This window comes from Myotis yumanensis, unplaced genomic scaffold (assembly GCF_028538775.1).
Source record: "Myotis yumanensis isolate MYYU_CA2020_CCGP unplaced genomic scaffold, mMyoYum1.0.hap1 SCAF_4, whole genome shotgun sequence".
Lineage (NCBI taxonomy): Eukaryota > Metazoa > Chordata > Mammalia > Chiroptera > Vespertilionidae > Myotis > Myotis yumanensis.
The window spans coordinates 52,385,541-52,406,757 of NW_027223755.1; the positions used below are offsets into that span (position 1 = coordinate 52,385,541).

The 21,217-nt window shown below is 41.6% G+C and overlaps 2 protein-coding genes across 6 annotated transcripts in view; both read right to left on the reverse strand.

The window, feature by feature from the left end:
* Positions 1-21,217, reverse strand: part of ARB2A (ARB2 cotranscriptional regulator A) — a 383,721-nt gene that overhangs the window by 98,451 nt on the left and 264,053 nt on the right. The gene's annotated exons all lie outside the window — the stretch shown is intronic.
* POU5F2 (POU domain class 5, transcription factor 2) lies at positions 5,819-6,838 on the reverse strand. The gene has a single exon (XM_070411477.1). It carries the CDS (start codon positions 6,836-6,838, stop codon positions 5,819-5,821), a length of 1,020 nt encoding a protein of 339 aa, XP_070267578.1.

Genomic DNA, 21,217 nt, shown 5'->3' on the forward strand with positions numbered 1-21,217 from the left:
AGAGAGAGAGAGAGAGAGAGAGAGAGACAGAGAAATAGAGAGAGAATAGTCATAACCTCCCAGCACCTCAGAATGTAACCTTATTTATAGATAGGTTCTTAACATAGGTAATCAAGTTAAAGTAAGGGCATTAGAGTGGGCCCTAATCCAATATGACTGGTGTCCTTATAAAGGGGAAAATTTGGACACAGAGACATGCATAGCAGGAAGGCAATGTAAAGAGACAACAGAAGATGGTCATCAACAAAGGAGGAGAGAGGCTTGGAACAGATCCTTCCCTCACAGCCCTCAGAAAGAACTAACACTTGATCTTGGACTGCGAGTCTCCAGAACTGTGAGACAAAAGTTTCTGTTCTTTTTTTTTAAATTAAATCTTTATTGTTCAGATTATTACATTTGTTCCTCTTTTTTCCCCCCATAACTCCCTTCCTCCCAGTTCCCACCCCACCCTCTGCCCTCACTCCCCACCCACTGTCCTCATCCATAGGTGCACGATTTTTGTCCAGTCTCTTCCCGCATCTCCGACACCCCTTTCCCCCCCAAGAATAGTCAGTCCATTCCCTTTCTACGCCCCTGATTCTATTATAATCACCAGTTCATTCTGTTCATCAGATTATTTATTCACTTGATTCTTAGATTCACTTGTTGATAGATGCATATTTGTTGTTCATAATTTGTATCTTTACCTTTTTCCTCTTCTTCCTCTTCTTAAAAGATACCTTTCAGCATTTCATATAATACTGGTTTGGTGGTGATGAACTCCTTTAGCTTTTCCTTATCTGTGAAGCTCTTTATCTGACCTTCAATTCTGAATGATAGCTTTGCTGAATAAAGTAATCTTGGTTGTAGGTTCTTGCTATTCATCACTTTGAATATTTCTTGCCACTCCCTTCTGGCCTGCAAAGTTTCTGTTGAGAAATCAGCTGACAGTCATATGGGTACTCCCTTGTAGGTAACTGAGTTTCTTTCTCTTGCTACTTTTAAGATTCTCTCTTTGTCTTTTCCTCTTGGCATTTTAATTATGATGTGTCTTGGTGTGGTCCTCTTTGGATTCCTTTTGTTTGGGGTTCTCTGCGCTTCCTGGACGTGTAAGTTTATTTCTTTCACCAGGTAGGGGAAGTTTTCTGTCATTATTTCTTCAAATAGGTTTTCAATATCTTGCTGTATCTCATCTTCTGGCACCCCTATAATTCTGATGTTGGTACGCTTGAAGCTGTCCCAGAGGCTCCTTACACTATCTTCGTATTTTCGGATTCTCTTTTCATTTTGCTTTTCTGGTTGGGTGTTTTTTGCTTCTTCGCATTTCAAATCTTTGACTTGATTCTTGCGCTCCTCTGGTCTGCTGTTGGGAGTCTGTATAATATTCTTTATTTCAGTCAGTGTATGCTTAGTTTCTAGTTGGTCCTTTATCACACCATCAAGGGTCTCATTAGATTTCTTGTACATCTCATCAAGTTTATCGACAGACTCTAGAAGCCTCTTGAGAGACCTCAAAAGTGTGGTTTTGAATTCTATATCCAGCAGCCTGCTTTCCTCCGGTTCTGTCCTTTGTGGCCTGTTTCTTTGTCTCGGCATTTTTTTTATGCTTTGCTGTGTCGATAGAGTGGCTTTCTGTGTTAAGTGTCCCAATTACCTGAGGTAGGCCCTCTTGGTGCACCCCCTTGTGGTCTTTGTGCGCAGTCTTGTTGTAGTTAAGCCTTGATTGTTGTAGGTAATTACTACTTGACCTCCAGGCCAACTGGTTGTGCGAATCAGCTGTGTCTGCAGTGGGAGAACTACTATCCTCTAGGGAGGTGCTAATCTAGCCTTTGCCTGAGGCTATCCGGCAAATGCCTCTGTGTGGGGGGCTTGGGCGGGGTGGGTCCCACGGGATCAACAGGGCGGGTGGAGGAGAAGTTATGGCTGCTCTCAGTCCAGTCCCCAGAGGCTCTTCTTCTCTGTCCCAGCAACCGCTGCAAACCTCGGAGAGAAAGCTGCCCTCCAGCTCCGACCGAAGCCAGACAGTCCCGCTTCTCCCATTTGAGTCTGGGTCCCTAGAGACTTGCCCGGATCTGGAGCTCAGAGTCTGAGGCTCCCTCCAGATTGAAACAGACAAAGGCGCCCTCAGCCACCAGCTCGCGCCGCGCGTACCTCCGCACATCAGTATTTCACCTCCACATTGCGCCCCCTCTGATTTTCAGTATGCTCTCCTCTTTCTTCCTAGTTGTAGAACTTCCACTCAGCCAGCCTTCCTGTGGTTCTGGATGATGTCTGTTCCGTCTTTTAGTTGTATTTTTGAAGTGGTTGTTCGAGGCAGCAAACTCCGGCATTAACCTATGCCGCCATTTTGGTTTCTCTCAGTTTCTGTTCTTTAAATGGCCCAATCTGTGGTACTTTGTAATGGAAGCCCTAGTAAACTAATACAATAGGCTTTGGACATAAAAACTATAATGAGTGGGAGCATTCAGTGAAGAAATAGCATGAATAAAGGCAGGACTGAGCTTGCATTTGGGAGAGACAATTGAGACCACAGCAGATGAGAAAGGAAAGATTAAGTGGGAGTCACTGGAGGAGGACTAGTGTCACCCGACTCTGTAGACTTCCTTCCTATAATCTGTATTCTCGTAGCCTCCATGTTCAATCTGCGGTTTTGTTCTTATTCATGGAGACTCATACAATTATAGGCTGGAAACAAATTCAGAAATCATTCCTTTAAATTACATAATGCTGTACAGGTTTTCACAAATCTTTATCTAAATCCTTCATCATATGTTCCCTTACAAAGTGGTCATTTGTCTTAGTATGCATTTATTAATATACTAGATGCATTTATTAATATACCGCTGGCTCCTAACCGCTCGCCTGCCTGCCTGCCTGATTGCCCCTAACCACTCTGCCTGCCTGCCTGATCACCCTAACCAGTCTGTCTGCCTGCCTGATCACCCCTAACCACTCGCCTGCCTGCCTGATTGCTTCTAACCCCACTGCCCGCCTGCTTGAAGCCTCTAACTGCTCGCCTGCCTGCCTGATCGCCCCTAACCGCCTCTGCCTCAGCCCTCGCCACTGCAGCTTCATCAGGAAGGACGTCTGGAATGACAGACGTCTGGAAGGTCGTTTGGCTGTACGGTCTAATTAGCATATTATGCTTTTATTATTATAGATAATACAGTATTTAGTCTGAACTGGAAAGGCTTACATTAGAAGTGCTTCAGGGCCATTATAGGATACTGAGCTAAAGATACCCAGACAATTTAGAACACTAGGAATGACCTATTAGACAAGTACTGTGGCAAGGAAAACTCTTGAAAGTAAAGTGGCTAAGGGGAAGGTGTTTCATAAATTCTGAAACTGCATATCTACAGTCAGGGTACCTTTTGAAAATGTGATTAGGTTATCATCACTATCTTTAAAGAAAATGAACATATATTGTACAAATACACTATTCTGCTTATACTCTAAAGGGGCCCAGTGTCTTCAGGTTAAAAATACCTGCCTTGTCTAAAGAAAACAAGATAAAAGAAACACTTGACAAGGAAACATTTTCAGAATGGCGGTGAAATACTATTAAGCAAGTGGTCGGAATTTATGCTTTTAATCGAGGGAGGGGGAAATCTGGCGACTTTGAAGACTTTGGACTGTTGTTTGGCATCTGCCTCTACTAACTATTCCACTGAAAAAGTTGTCACTAAAGATACCAGTGGCACAGCTGTTAGTGAAATGATATATCTTACTTGATAGATGTTACTTGATCTCTGTACATTTGACACTGTTAACCACCAACACCACACTTGGTTTTCTTCCAACTCCAAGGATAGTTCTTTCTCATTTTTGAGGGATCTTATTATCAATCTTCAATCTCTGAAAAGTATGAAATTTTTAAATATCAAGGTTTCCCCAAGGTCTAGCCTTTTCTCTTTCAAGAGCACCAGTGATGGAAAATCTCATTTTAATTGATGTAAAGGCTGATCAGTGACTCATAAGAATCTACCTAAGCCAAAACACAGCAGCTGTGAGTGGTGCAGCTGTACAGGTGCTGAGGCAGACCCTGGGTAGACAGACCCTGGGAGCCGTTACCATTTCTCCAAATCTGCAGGGGCTGCAGAATTCAAGGAGCAGCCTGGCCCACAGCCTCCTAACAGCATTTAGGAGCTGGATGTTCACAGCTCAATTGCAGTCATTCATCCTGACAGTAAGCACTGCCTGACCCTCTACAGAAACATCTCCCTTCCTAGGCTTTCCAGAGGGCTGTCTAGGCAAAGGAAGGAATGTGGTTGGTGCTGTGTGACTTTTAGTAGGACAGCCCAAGGGTAAGTGATTAATCACCTATTAAATCTAGGGCCAACCAATTGAAGTTTAGCTCCATTTTCACTAACCTCTCTTTCTTCAGACACTGAGAACAACAACAAAAATACATACATTGAAATAAATCAGAAAAACTAGAATAAAAAAGTTTGTTCTTTGAAAATACCTATGGATGACTTCTTTGTAAGATTGATTAAGAAAGAAAAACTGACAAGACTAGTAAGCAAAAAGAACATACACTCAGATATAACATATAGTAATAGATAAGTTATAAAACAATAAATATCTCATGCAGAGATATGGCACCAGATGTGGGAAAACACAGAGTCTGAATGGTATTTGTTTGGCATACGATGACCAGAACTGACCGGTGTAGAGGTAGAAAGCAAGAAAAGACCAATTTTATAGAAGAGATTCGAAAAGCAACTTAAGATGTACCATCATAAAAGCCACCAGAGAATGTTGTATCACCTATCACAAATATACTCTAAAAAGCCTATGAGCTCAAGCCCTGGCCAATTTTGCTCAGTGATTAGAGCATCGGCCCATAGATCAAAGGATCTTGGGTTTGATCCCCGGTCAAGGACACTTACCTAGGTTGCAGATTTGATTTCCAGCCCCAATTGGGGTGTGTGCAGGAGGCAACCAGTCGACGTCTCTCTGCCCCCATCCTTGCACTTTTTCTCTAAATATCAATGGGAAAAATATCCTTGGGTGAGAATAATTTTTTTTTTTTTAAAAAGCCTTAAGAGGTTTTTTAGAAAGTAAGGGAAATTCCCAGGGAATAAACCAAATGGAGCTCCAAAGCAGAGAATTACGCCGGAGCTGAGCCAATGCGATCCAGTTTGCCAATCTCAGTAACTAAGGGGTCTAAAATACAATGACGGTGGCAGGACAGGAGCTAAACCTGTTGGACTACATAAGGTGGAGATGTGAACTGAGACCCCCACTTCAAGCTGGGGCACTCTAAAGAAAAGGTGAACTAGAAAAATACGGCATCTTTCAAGAAGGAGAGAACAAGCAACATGCGTGTTTCTTTAAGGACTCCGGGTAGGCTCTGTGTACCCCTCTATTCCTTCCTCAAACCTTCCCCTGAAGGGAACTAATATCCTGGACTCTGTGTCTGGGTTTACACGAAGCTTTACGTGTTCTGATAAAAGTGGTATACTGCAAGTCTACTGGGCCTTGAGTTTTTCACTCATTATTGTGTATAAAAACTAAATGCTGTTTACTAATAACCACAAGGAATGAGACACAATTAACATTCAATTAATAAAAAAAGAAACAAAATATCCGAACCATCTATGTATTGTAATGTATTTTAAAACCAATGCTAGGTAAAAACAAAAGGAAAAACACAAAGCAGAATAAACTTCAATTTCCATTCCTAAGTTTTTAAAAATTATTCCCACCCTATGACCCCTCCCTACATATGGATTCTTAGCTTCTTTCGACAGTGAACCAGAACTAATGCTGAAGCCCTGACGGGAGCGCCAGGGATGTTTCCCAGCACGACTCTCCCCAGAAGGGCAGGCCCTCAGTTGGAAAGCCTGGGGGCGCCCGGAGTGGTGCTGGGGGCAGAGAGGAGGGCGCCTCCCTCAGGGAAAGGGGCTGAGGAGTACAAGGGTGTAAAGTAAGGTCCCCCATAGCTGGGGGGACCAAAACGGAGCCCCGATGCTAGGGGAAAGCATACTGTTCCCCCTGGGAAAGGAGGCCTGGCAACCCCCACCTCCTCCGGTGGACAGAAATCATTAGTTGGCAGACTGCCCATCTTGCTCCGGTTATAGAACCAAACTTGGACCAGGTCCTTCCGCAGCCGAAGCTGCCCAGCGATGCGGCTCATTTGCTGGGCTGTGGGCTTCGGGCACTGCAGGAAGAATTGCTCCAGGTTGTTTCCGATGCGCCTCTCCCTGCTTGCCCGTCTCCACTTCTGAGCCTGGTGCAGGATCATCTCCATTCTGCATAAGCCCAGAAGGTTCTTGGTATCCACTTCCTCCAGCCACTTTCTCAGCAACGGGCGCAGCTTCCACCTGTTGGCGAGGCTGAGCTGCTGGGCCTCGAAGCGGCAGATGGTCGTCTGGCTAAGCACCTTTCCAAAAAGAGCGCCCACAGCGAACCCCACGTCGGCCTGCGAGTACCCAAGGGTCATCCTCCTCTCTCTCAGCTCCTTGGCCAGCTGTTCCATCTCTTTCTCCACGGCCGAGAGGTCCTCGGGCAGGGCCAACCTCGGGATGTACCGCAGGGCGCTGAGAGGTCCGCGGAGTGTGCCTTCCGAAGGGCTGTGCAGCCAGGCCCCCGCCTCGCCAGCTCCGACCCGGGCCTCGCAGGGCACCACCCCGCCCCGCAATTTGTATGACGGGGGATTCAGGGGCACCGCCCACACCTCAGGGCCGGGGGAGACTCCCATCTGGATACCCGGCCTGACCATCAAGCTGCCAGGGGCTGCCTGGGCACTCAACCAAATTGGGGTGTCAATACCCACTGGCATTGGCCCTCTGGGCCCGCCCCCACCACCAACTGGCTGAGGGGACAAGTGGGAGGGCTTGCGCTCCGCCATGGAGTAAAACCGCAGCCCACGCAGAAGTCTGGTAGGAACTGGTGGCTCTCGAGGCTTCACAACAGCCACCTACCTGCCTTGCCCTCGAGCCCCGCCCCCCAGAGGGTGGAGATGGCAGTGCAGGCAAAAGAAACAGGCCAAGGGTGTGTTCCGTGGTGGGGAAATCCAATAGACCCACCGGTTAAGTCTTAGGGTCTCCAGGGTTAAGGAAATGCGTCCTCCTCCCTGAGCTTTGCACCTCCAAGCTGCCTGGGATTCCCTAGTCACTGCCTCCATCCTATCCCTGAAGGGACCTAGTTATTTACTTACAGCTCTTCAGAACTCGGGTATCTAATTCCTTTCTTCCACATGATTTGAACGACCCCATTTGGCTTCACAAACGTTTGTTAAACGTCTATATGCCAGGTATCTCTGGGACTGGCCTTCAATTCATTAACTGTCCCCTCATGCTATCTTTATGGTCACAGTACTGCCAATAGTCTCTCCTTTGCACACGTTCATGCCCTGTGTCCCAAGAAACCTAAACATCGCTGCCTGACTTTCCAGTTAACATTAATTTGCTGTCAGATTCTACCCCTCACCCCCACACTTTGCCAGATTCCACTCTCTCACGGGGCCAAGTTCTCAACTAATTCCATGTTTCTCCCACCAGCCCTTCAAGTCCTTTGCACCTCATCCTACTTTGGCTTCCAGGTTCAGAATTCCTGCCTATAATGGAGACGTATGTGCTTCATCCCCCTTCCCCTCTGGAGGCAGGTCTCTGGACTGGCCTTACCAGCTCTTCCTCACTGACTGCTCCCTGCAATACCTGACTCATCAACACCAGGTTCCCCTCATCCTGGCTCCTTGCACATCAGAGACCCAAGAATCTTAGAATATTTTCCCCTCCACTATGTCTGCAGCTCAGGCACCCAGTCTTAGGAAATGGGTGGAAAAAGCCAATGAGGGAGGGGGAAGAGAAGAAAAACATCAAGTTCAAAGCTTCTAAGAGGACAGTGACCTGGGCTGGACAATCCCGTTCACTCTCCAATTCAAGCATGATGTGTTTCTGCCACCATGTCTACTGAAATTGGTCTTCTTGAAATCATTGGTGACCTTCCAACTGTCAAATCTGATGGCTTTTAAGAAAATCCTTATCCCACTATACTTCTGTGTAGTATTGGACAACGCTGACTACTCTTCTTGCTCCTTCTCTTTTTTAAATTTCCATGAAATGCTGGTCCCAGCCAAATCTGTATTTCAGCCTTGACTTTTAATTTCCAGTTCTGTATTTCCCAGTGCCCCAAATAAAATTCATTATCTGCACTTCTATACCTGCTTTCCTCCAAGGCTCCCTACGCTGGTTAATGGCATCATCACTGAAGCTTAAACCTAGGAGTGGTTCTTGACCTTGCCTATACTTTGTAGGGAATCAAATCTTACTTTAATAGGTCTTCTAAAACATCTAAACTCTGTCATCTTCTCTCTAGCCTCATTTTACTGTTTTAATTTAGGCCACATTACTGGCCGGTAGCTATGATGCACCCTGACCACCATGGGGCAGAGGCTCAATGCAGGAGCTGCCCCCTGGTGGTCAGTGCACTCCCACAGCCAACCTCCCGCAGCTAGCCAACCTCCCATGGTCCCTCCCCAGGTTGGCAGGCCCGATTGGAACGAGGCAAGATGGCCCCAATTGGCCCTGATCACCGTCCAGGCCGAGGGACCCCACCCGTGCACGAATTCATGCATTAGGCCTCTAGTAACATCATAATTAACCTCCTCTGCACCTCCTTTCAACTTTATCTTGCATACCGCTGTTAGAGTAATTTGCCAAAACCCAGACCAAACCTGACCAAACGAAAATCTAACCATGTCATTTTCCTCTTAATTTTTTTTTTCAAAATCTAGCCCCTCTTCCCCCAGTCAACAATATCAACAATGAAACTCCTGAGTGTAGAACACATGGCTTTTCACCATTTGGCCCCTCCCTTTTGTCCTCCTTTCTTCTCTCCATGCCTCCCTCTGCCAATTCTTTCCCAGCTTCATCTACCAAACACTCCCAACTCCCTGCGCCCCACCTAACTGCATGCTCAGTGAGAATATCCACTTTGCACTAAAGGTGCCATGCTTTCATGATTATTACGTCTTATTCATGCTGTTCCTTCTGTCTGAAATGACTTCCCCCTGCTTCTTGGTCTCAATCTCTCATGTCATTCGGGCTTCTGATCTAATGTCATCTCATTAAACACACTCTCTAAAACAGCACCTATCACTCTCTGTTTCCTTCAGTATCCTTTATTTATTTATTTTTTGCATTAGCAGTATTACCATCTAATATATAATTGTTTGTCTATATGTTTATTGTCTGTTTCCCTGCTGCCAAGAGAGCAGGGACTATGCCTAGTTCACTGCTGTCTACAGTGCTTACAACTGTGCTTGGCTCATAGAAGGTGCTCAGTAAACATTTGCTGAACAAATGAAGCATCATGTATTTCTAGTCACCTTTAAGATACAGGTTAGAGGTCACTGTATGATAAAGCCTTCCCCCAGGCAGTTAGTTACTGCTTTTGTGGTTCTCCCCTTGACATATGTTTTCATTATAACATTTATCTGAAATTATTTATTTTATGTCTCCATCTTTCCAACTAGAGTGTGAAGTACTTAAGGGCCTTATTATAAAGCCTGGAACATAATAGAAACCTGACTGATATACTGTCCAATAAAGATTTGCTTAATGAACGAATGAGTTTTCATCTTTACAATTCTGAAAGTAAATCACATTTAGCTCCAGTTTAACCATGAGAAACTTGACCTTCCTATCCTTTCTCTCCTGTACCAGAATAAGGTCCTTAAACACCTCTTTCAAGATGGGGGGCTAGCACCATGAGACTAAATTTAACAGCTCTACAGGTAATGAGGTTGTGGATATGGCTGTGTATGTGATGATTTGTTTGTTGTCTGCATCTCTACTGCAATTATAGTCAGGATGTGTGTGGCCAAGAGCAGGGCCCTTGTCTGTCGGGTTCACTGTGAAATCCTCAGCACCTGGAACTACATCTGGCACAGAGTGGGAAGCCAGTTTAATGTTAAATAAATGAATCTCTGCAGTGTTAATGGTGAAAAGATCTCCATATTTCTTTGTGATAAGTTTCAAGATGATGGTCTATGAAAAATAGTTTACAATATATAAAATTTTGCTTAAGAATAATTTTGCTCATATGTACTCTTTCCAGGTCTACCTACATGCTATTTTTTCAAACTTACAAAGTAACTAGAATGAACAGAATGAAAGATCACAAAGAGGAGCAACAAAGAGCAACCGTATAAATTAAGGCCCACATATGGAAACCAGCCCTTTTGCAAAAAAGCACCACAGAGAAAAAGCTCAGTTGTCTAAAGCAACAGTTTACTAAAAACATTTTTAGTGAATTGGACAAAAGTTCAACTGAACTTGAGGAAAGCTTATTATATTAACTGAGCTGAAACGTAGTAGCTAAAACCATTTACTAATTTAAAAAATAAGGCTATATTGACTTGAAGTGTTTTAAAATTAACTTGGATGCTCTTAATTAAGGTTTTCTCTGTACTTGGTCAGATTTCATCTGCCAAGGTGCCTATCTCCTGGTTTATGCATATGTGCTGTCACAAATAAAAGCCCATACTCTTAAGGGAAGTCTTGACATCTCCTTAAAAGTATATTTAATGGGATATGGAAATGGGGTGATCTGGGAAAAAAGGCAGGAGCACATTTGGTTGGAACAGAAATAGAGTTCAGGGGAAGGCAGGTGATGGGGATGCCCCAGACAACCAGCACTGTATGGGCTGTGGTGCTTGAAAAGCTAATCCATCACCTTCAACAAATACAGAGGCCTCTCAGTAAGTGATTAGATTACAATGTAAGAAAGCAGCTCAGTCTTATCCATAGGGAATTAAGAAGTAAGGATAAGAATCACAGGATCCCAGGCCCCGTATATTTAGAATCTAAATGGAGAGTAAAGAAACTGTCAGAAAGCAGGATGGCTACACTTGCACAAGGAAAAGTTAACCGTTTCTATTATTAGGATCCTGGAATTAAAAGAAGTTAACCTGTAAGCAGAAATGCACCAAGTGTTAGTATATGCATTATTAGGCTCTCCGTAACTATTATTTATTCCAAGACGGCAAGACCAACTGCCAAGATCCACTAACGGTTAAGAAGCAGGGAATAGTGGAGGCCAGGTTAATAACAAGCATCCTTGTAGGGCTTGGCTCAAGTCTCCTCTCTTTGGCAAGCTCTGCCCATATTCTTAGGACCACAGTGATCTCTGACCCCTTTGAACTCCCCACCTTTCCACTCCGATACCCTGGCTGCCCTAAACAGTTAGCTGCAGCTTCATGTTTTAGCTCTCTATGTAGGAAATATGGAACCTCGCAAACAGACATTACAGATATGATTTATTTTGTAGTTATGTAAAAACGTGCTAATGCACATGCTATCTTCAGTGCTCTTAGCATAGCAAGTGTATAAAACACCTGATGTGAGGGAAGTCTGGCTTTGACTTACTCCATCATGCTGATCAATTATCTCATTGGTTTGGAAGGTAATCTTTGTTTCCTCATTTCTCCAAAAGCATCTCTCCCAGAGTTGCTCATGCTCCAGATAAAGGACTTAAGAATATATGTGAATTAATTTTTGTACAAGGGGACAAGCTATAGTCCAGCTTCATTCTTTTGCATGTGGCTTTCCAATTCTCCTAGCATTATTTATTAAAGAGGCATTCTTTCTCCATTGTGTGTTTTTGGCTCCTTTGTCAAGAAGATGTGCTACATATACACAATGGAATACTACTCAGCCATAAGAAAAGATGAAATGCTGCCATTTGTGACAACATGGACAGACCTTGAGAATATTATGCTAAGTGAAATAAGTCAGTTAGAAAAAGCTAAGAACCATATGATTTCACTTGCATGTGGGATATAAAACTGAAACTCACAGACACAGACAGACAACAGCATGGTGGTTACCAGAGGAAAAGGGGTGAAGGGTAGTAAAGGATAAAGGGGGCCAAATATATGGTGATGGAAGGTGAACTGACTTTGGGTGGTGGGCACACAATGCAGTAACAGGTCATGTATCAGAAAAATGTATACCTGAAATGTATATGACCCTATGAACCAATGTCATCCCAATAAATTTAATTTAAAAAAGAATACATGTGAAGTTTCATTTTACATATATGTGAAATATGTCTCCAAACACACACACACACACACACACACACACACACACACACACACGTCATAAGAGCCCAACTTTTTGAATGTGATTAACTCAACAGAGCAGACCAGATGTAAGAATGGTGTAAAAGTTAGAGAGGGTGATGGTGTTAATTTTACAGTTTCCCCCACTCTGTAGAGGCCCTAGAAACTCAGCACTGACACCAAAGGGCAGGTGTAGATCCTTACGAACCACATTAATCAAGGAGCAAAACAGAAGGCAAAGGCAGGAGACAAGATCCAGAGACCGGCCACTGGGAAGTCCCGCTCTGAGTCTAAGAAGCAAAATCAGGAATTCAGTAAAACTGTGGCAGCTGAGTACAGAAGAGTGACACTTTCCACCTCTCAGTGAGACAGTTAGCACCACACATTACAACAATTTAGTTCACTAAAACTACTTCAAAACAACTGAAGTAATTAAACTATCAATCCTTTGTGTAGATTTTTAAGTAGAAAACAGTGTAAGACAAAGTGAGACATCAAAGACATGTTATGCAGTTAAGAAAAAATGACACCCGAAGGTAAATTACATACAACAAGAACATTAAAGTTGTAATAACACAAAAAAAGAGTTAATCAAGTCAGTGTAGCCATTAAACAGAGTCATTTATTGCTCTATGAGATAACTCACAAGGTAAATAAAAATTAACACTGTTCTGCTGAGGTGATAACAGGAGCAGGGGCCAAAGGACAGTGATACCAGATGCTTTTATTCTTACAAAATATATAGAGAAAAGTTAGAATGTCGCCAATGTAGAATTTCCTTGATTTTCTTACTTTTAGATAAAGACTGAAGAACTTTTAAAAGCAAGAGAAACAGAGACACTAGTATCTTTTTTGAGAGGGGAAAAAAAAACTTTTTGCTGTTATTCTTCTTGTCATTTTACTCATATATGATACAACAACATAGACCACAAAGAGATTTAGAGTATACAGAAAAAAATCTTCTCTTTTATTTTATACATCTGTGATATTCATGAGCTATGAACTTCTGGTGCTGTGAAGTAATATTAAATATAAAAACCCCATGGCTTCACCAGAAGTGAAGAATTTAAGTATCTGCATAAGGCAGGAAGAGCAGTTGAGTTGAGTAGGGGTGGGTTGAAAGGCACTATGGTGATGAGTCAGGTATATTCACAGATAGACAAAGTTTAAAGCAGCGGTTCTCAACCTGTGGGTCGCGACCCCTTTGGGGGTCGAACGACCCTTTCACAGGGGTCGCCTAAGATCATCGGAAAACACATATATAATTACATATTGTTTTTGTGATTAATCACTATGCTTTAATTATGTTCAATTTGTAACAATGAAATTGGGGGTCACCACAACATGAGGAACTGTATTAAAGGGTCGCAGCATTAGGAAGGTTGAGAACCACTGGTTTAAAGGTTCTTGTTATGCCAGGCAAGATTTAAAGACATGGCTTAGGTGACTTTGCCCTGAAGTCACCTAAAAGCTTTATGGATGTTCTTGCACTGATTACTGCAATCGGGGCGCACTCACCACCTTCTACATTTGAATCTGTGCTTCGCTTCCACTGTAGAGCAGGAGATGCACAACTGGTTTAACATGAAAATTTTCTATCATGCTGCACAGTAAAATACACTTAACAGTACTGAAAGCTTATGACTAATGCAACCAGTAATTCAGGATGTAGCATGGGCTCAGAGAAGTGAATGAGAAGTGGACTAAAATTTCTGTTTACAGGAAATAACTCTTTTAGATACTGAGAGAATTAATTTTTGTTAACTAGATTTCCAATTAATTGATTTTGGTGCCATTATATTATAAGTTTTGGGCCTCTGTGAATTCCCCTGGAATCTCCTTTAGACACTATGAACTGAAGCAAGAGAAACAGAGACACTAGTATCTTTTTTGGGAAAAACAAACAAAAAAAGAACACATTCAGTAACATGACATGCAGTAATGACCATGAAAAATTCAAGAGGCAGTAGGAGACTTAAAATGACAAGTTCCAATACAGTAACTTCATCTAAATATGTAGATTAAAAACTCCTTGTAGCATTTTAAACCTGACAAAGCCCTTGGCTTTAGACAATGAGGCAATAAATTAGCTGATAAAATGGAATTCTCTTTCAAAGTCACATCACTATGATTCTCAAGGTCTTAAAGACATGCAACCAGGCTATCAGCTTCTCTTTTGAGCAACACTCATGCCCAAATCCACATTTATGTGCCTAGAGTCCATGTAGCCCCCAGTAGCTGCTCTTCATTCTATGTGTGTGCAAATAACATCAGACAGATGAAGGTTTCCTCTTCTGAAAGCCTCAGAACTTTAGGAAGCAATTTTAACGAACAAGTTGTCAATGGAAAACTGAAAACAAGATTTCAATTATCATTATTTATTTAATGTGAGGTTTATTAACTATTTTCTGAATATTTGACTATACATTCATACGGTTCAAGAAGTACACCAGGGTATATAGTGAAAATATGCATTATTTATTTTCATTTTGTTGCCTATCATAACATTAATGTGGTCAACTTCCAGCTAGAATTTGACATTTTGCTCACATAGAATTTCTTGTAATAATTTAAATTCAAGGAAAACATTTGTCTTTTAAGATTGACAGAAATGTAGATGAAACATAAAGGAAGAAGCCAATGAATTTAAAGAAGTTTCTCATAAGAATATGTGATAGGGCAGGTGTCATTTTGAAAGGAAGGCAATGTACTAAGGAACTGACAGGCGTTGTGGGAGAAGAGGGAAGAATAGGACAGTAGCAGGAAGAAGAACGAAAGGAAAAGAGTCAGTGCTGAATTTAAGTAGGTTTAAGAGAATGAGAAATAAGGGAGGATACTGAAGAATAGAAAAACTGAGAAGTTTAAGTACTATACTTCTTCTGTAGAAGATATACTGGGAGGCTCCAAAATTTACTCTATAATGAGATATCACTAGAATCAGGACTTACATGATATAGAAAATACAAAGACAGAAGCAGGAGAGAAATGATAGAAAGTTTCCTCAAATATATATATAGTAGTCGACTGGCTGGATAAAATAATTACCATGTGTTGCTTTGCATAGAAGTCTGGGACTATAGAAATGACTGTACAAGCTGAAACCAATAAAGTAATAATAGTAATCAATGGGAAAAACTATGGTTGTTCTGTGGCCTTTAATTATTTTTTTGTCAAAAGATTATCAATCCCTTTACTGTCAGCAAAAAATAAATAGGAAAATGAAAAAAAAGTAAAAATAGTTGTATTCAGTACACCACAATTTAAAACTTAAAAACATTGAGAATTAAGATACTTTATTTTCTTTTTTCAGTTTTTTAAAAATTTATTTTTAACTAGTGGCCTGGTGCATGAAATTTGTGCATGGGGCAGGGGTGTGTGTGCCCCTCAGCCTGGCCTGCATCCTTTCCAATCTGGGACCCCTTGGGGGATGTCCGACTGCGGTTTGGGCCCAATCCCACAATCTGGGACATCCCTCTTGCAATCCAGGACGGCTGCCTCCTAACCGCTCACCTGCCTGCCTACCTGATTGCCCCTAACCACTCCCAGCCTGCTTGCCCCTAACTGCTCCCCCTTGCTGGCCTGCTCGCTCCCAACTGCCCCCCCCTCCCACCAGCCTGATCACCCCTAATTGCCTCCACTCCAGCCTGCTCGCCGCAACTGCCCTCCCTTGCCGGCCTGCTCGCTCCCAGCTGCCTCCCCACCGCCGGCCTGATCACCCGCAATACCCCCCTGCCAGCCTCCTCACTCCCAACTGCCCCCCCTGTCAGCCTGATCACCCCCAACTGCCCCCCACTACTGGCCTGATCGCCTCTAACTGTGCCACCTTGCCAGCCTGCTTGCTCCCAACTGCCCCCCCTGCCAGCCTGATCACTCCTAACTGCCCCCCACTGCTGGCCTGCTCGCCCCCAACTGCCTCCCCCTGCCGGCCTACTGGCCCCCAACTGCCATCCCCTCCTGGCCTGATAGCCCCTAACTGCCTCTGCCTTGGCCCTGCCACCATGGCTTTGTCCAGAAGGTCTCCCGGTCTAATTAGCATATTACGCTTTTATTAGTATAGATCAGCTGTGGGCAAACTATGGCCCACAGGCCAGATCCGGCACGTTTGAAATGAATAAAACTAAAAAAAAAAAAAAGACCGTACCCTTTTATGTAATGATGTTTACTTTGAATTTATATTAGTTCACACAAACACTCCATCCATGCTTTTGTTCTGGCCCTCCGGTCCAGTTTAAGAACCCATTGTGGCCCTCGAGTCAAAAAGTTTGCCCACCCCTGGTATAGATTATAGTTGACATACAATATTATATTAGTTTCATGTATACAACATAGTGATCCAACATTTATATACCTTATGAAGTGGTCACCACAGTAACTCTAGTAACCATCTGTTACCAAAGAGTTATTACAGTATTATTGACAATATTCCTTATGCTGCAAATTACATCTCTATGACTTATTTTATAACTGGAAATTTGTACTTCTTCATCCCCCTTCCTTTTCCAGTTATTTAACTTACTTTTTAAAATTTATCTTTATTGTTGAAAATATTACAGATGTCCCCCTTTGTTTCTCCCATTGACCCCCTACTCCCCACTCCAAACCACTCCCCAGGCCTTCACCCCACTATTATCTATGTCCATGGTTACTTTATTTCTTTATAAAAACTTATTAAGAGTAGTTTCAACAGTGCTTGCCTTCTTGTCATATAACTTATGATACAGTTCAAGCAAACCTTTTCTATGCCTTGGCAAATTATCACACTCCTAAGTCAGATCAGCTTCCAACATTTTATCCTTTACACTTCCAATGTCATGAAATATCTCAGAGTTCATTTGATGTCAAGTGTTTTTGTTTGTTTGTTTTGCTAGTGTCATTTCCTCTGGGACATCTTCATCTTTTTCATCACAAACACTTTCTAATTTCATTTCCAGCATTTCACTTCTTTCCTGCACTTTTATCTTTGTTGGCCAAGTCTCTCTTTTGATCATCCATTTTGTAAAATGGAAGTTAGTGCTATCTGTGTATGAATTGAATATCAGATATACAGTGGTAAGTCAGCGACAGATTTTGACAGAAGTGCTGACTGGCCACTGATCATAATGTGCCATCTACCATTTAGATAGAAATTTGTACTTAATGCAATCATTCACACTTAATATATTGTGGTAACTGAAATTTGAACTTTTTTTCCAGGGGAGTTGGTGTTATTTAGCTAAACTATGGTGGCTGAAATTTGTATATACTGGAACCTTGCAAAGCAAGGACCACCTATGTTTTGAGTCCTAACTATATGCCCAGTACTATTTTAATAGTCCTATGTAGGTTATTTCACTTAATTCTGACAAAACCCAATGTATTGGTTCTAGTATTATCTACATCTTATAGATAATGTGATTGTATATCTTTATCTGGCCATATAGTAGAATTCTCCACATATTTGGGAGAATACAAATTTCCCACAGTCATGATAAATCTAAAGCTCTTTATCATAAATGTTGATTATGGAGTTTGAAATGAAAAATAACATATTCATCTGGAACATATATTTAAAGTAAAACATAATAACATGGAATGAAGGTGAAAATTTAATTTAGGGTTTCTTATAATAGCCTCATTTATAGAAATCATTGCTACACAAACTTAAAATTAAGTTCATGTGTCTTTGCCCAAATTTTCAACACGTAACTTCTACAGTATTTTAGAAATTATAAAATTCTGTAATATAACTGAATTCTGTCAAGGATTGTGCCATGAGATTTTTCAAAATATCTGTAAACTAGCTGGTACATGATTACTTTATTTATTAGTATAACATATTGAATACTTGAGGTGAGATATGTATGACTGAAGGGGATATGACAGACAATATGGACAGAAATACTAGTACCAATTCTCAAAGAATATTTGCACATGATATATTAAATCCATTTTGATGACTAAAAACTGAAGTCACTGGTCAAACAAATTATCTCTCAAAATTTATAATTAAATATAACTATTCTCCTTTAAAGTAAGACTATATTTTAAGAATATGATGAAACAGCCCTAGCTGGTCTGGTTCAGTGGATAGAGCGTAGGCCTGCAGACTGAAAGGTCCCAGGTTTGATTCTGGTCAAGGGCACATGCCCAGGTTGCAGGATCAATCCCCAGTGGGGGGTGTGCAGGAGGCAGCCCATCAATGATTCTCTGTCATCACTGATGTTTCTATCTCTCTCTCCCTCTTCCTTCCTCTCTGAAATCAATAAAAATATATTGAAAAAGAAAATAATATGATGAAACAAAACCTTAAAAAATACCCCTTCTTTTAAAGTGCTGATAATCAACTTAGAACATCTTGGGATTTTATAAATAGAACATATTTGGCCTATCCATGGTGCCTAATGTTCATTTTGAATTTTCACTTCATACCAAAGTATTTATTTTAGATGTTGTGAATCATGTCTAGAAAGCAATGCAATTTCTCTGATGAGGTTTGTTTTGGGTTATTTTTGCCAGCAGATACATTATCTCCGGTGATTTGATGTCTCTCAGTGACAGGACAGAGCTGGCAGGGAGGGTAGGGTGTAGGTGGGAGCAGACAGGGAATATGTCAAGAGAAGAGACCTTGTGACTTGAGGGAGGCATGTATCCCATAGTCAAAGAGAAGTAAAGCTCAGTGGACTCAGTGAACACCACAGGTCAGGCAGGCGCAGGCAGAGACTGTGAGCTGGGGGAGATGTGATGCCAGAGGCTATAGGAATCCCTAGGTGGGGAGACTGAAGTCAGGAGGACACAGTAGACAAAAACTGTAAGAGTCATACACAGAGACTGGACCAGATGAGACACACACACACACACACACACACACACACACACACACACACACATAGAGAGAGAGAGAGAGAGAGAGAGAGAGAGAGAGAGAGAAGGGAAACACACACACACACACACACACACACACACACACACACACACACACGGAAAGCCATCAAGAGCAGTGACCCAGACAGAACTTGACAACAGAGGTAGAGAAATAGAGGACAAGTGAAGCACAGCCATGGCAAGGAGACCAATACTTACGGTAAAAAGGACAAAAGTTTCTGTCTTAGGTACCAGTGATTCTCAACTTACTGTTCCAACAATTGGGAACATAGCATTAAGAGCCATGAGACACTGCTATGGGGACAGTAAAAGTAACAGCTCTTCCAAATTAATTCATAACTTTCAAGTACAAATACAAATTCATATTATTCAATTATGTGTCCCAAAGCATTCAAAAAATAATTAGTCTTACAATTTTTTATCTTTAAAGGGAAGAGTTAGCTCAGTAAAAGGAGATTACCACCTTTACTGCCAAATTCTTCGAAGGATTTTCACAAATTGGTTCAGAAAGCTGTAAAAAACATGGTGGCTATTTTTAATTTTTTTAAAAGTGAGATTTCTGGAATGAAACTACTTATATTCACTGTGATTATTGGAAAACTGAGAGTCAAAATCACGGGATCACATTGGACCTGATTAAGTATGCAAATATTGGTGATCTACATAAATATCATATAGAATTTAGATAGGTTATTTTAAATGATTCTTTAAATCCCCAGAATTCCTGATTCCAATTAATTATCATGAATGATTCACTGAAAGCACAAGAATTTCTGGTGGTCAACTTTTAGAACACTTATCCCTTAAATTAACTAATAATTATTAGGTAGCATAGAACATTGAATAGGGAAGCTAACTGATGAATAACAGCTACAAGGCCAATTCTAGAGTAAAGAACAAAAACTGCCTGAGAAGTACTATTTATTTACTGAAAGCATCATTTAAAGGATTAAAATATCTATCCTTTGAATGAATGCAACAATTCTTGTACAGTACATGGAGTCAAAAAGTGAGACAGTATCATATATGCTAATATGCCCTGACTTTTAAGGTCTGTTTGTAAGGCAAAGTATAGATTTTCAATCACCTAATTAACTTGAGCTGAGTCTAAAAACATATTAGACAACTCAACTTGTCTATACATTCTGAATGACACCACATTCTAGAAGCAATTACTGTAGATTTTTCATTGCTATCTTTAGAAGGAAGTGATTATTCACTAACAAAGAAGAGATATAACTCCTTAGTGTCATTTTCTCAAGACATATTTTCAGCAATAAAGTGAAGTGAATATTTAGCAAATATTCAGTAAGTTTAGTCAATGTAAACAGTCAATCTGGATGAAATTAGGGTTACATTAGCACGTTTTCTACAATTCAAATTCACCTAGAAATTACTAATTTCCCACTGTCTTTTCTGGAGGGGAAATAAGGCTTGACAGTTTAGAAAAATGTTATCAGCAGTCCCCTTCTATATTCACAACCAAGACAAGATCATCTAAATATAGTCAGTTTTCAAGTTTAGTTCTTAACTCTTAAGAGATCTACTAAGGCTCTTTCCCCCCTCCCCCCACATCCTGCTGCTGCTGCTGCTTCTTCTTCTTCTTCTTCTTCTTTTTTTTTTTTTTAACATTTCTGCTGTTATTATTCTAATTGTGAGGTGCCCCGATTCATACCAAGTGTTCTAGTTAAGCTGAAATAATAGAGAAAAGCCTGTCTCAAGCATGACAAGAGCAAGGAAAAATGGGAATAATACAAGTTCTGGGAGGAAATATGTTGATACGTACATAAACCACACCATTTAGTGAATTTAGGTTCAGGCAACAGGTGAAAAATTAAAGCTGTGGGCAGGGCTTTCCATCCTGTGTGCCTGGTGGTCACAAGTATATAAAAATATTGCCTCCTCATCCAGCAAGTCAGCCAGGAGGGCACCATCGTCTCACCTGGACATAAGCAACCCTGCCTGTGAACTCCAGAGTGCTGAACAGATGTTATACTTTTCTATGTGTGTTGTGTAGGAAGAGTGGGATAGGAAGAGCCTTAATAACTTGCTGGTAGCTATACTTACGGTTACCATAAACCTTAGGGTAACATGGGTCTGATGTGTTGGTCAGGTTTTCAAGAACTCAGGACAAGAGACTATGGGGAAGGAATTAGGGCACAGATTTCAGAGCTGAACAGAAACCCTGAAGTCTAGGACAAGGATCTCTAAAGTCAGGAAGGCAATACTGTTGTTTTTATCAATGGGAGGTGGTAGAGGTCAGGACTAGAAGGCATGTCCTAGAAATGTCATCTTCTC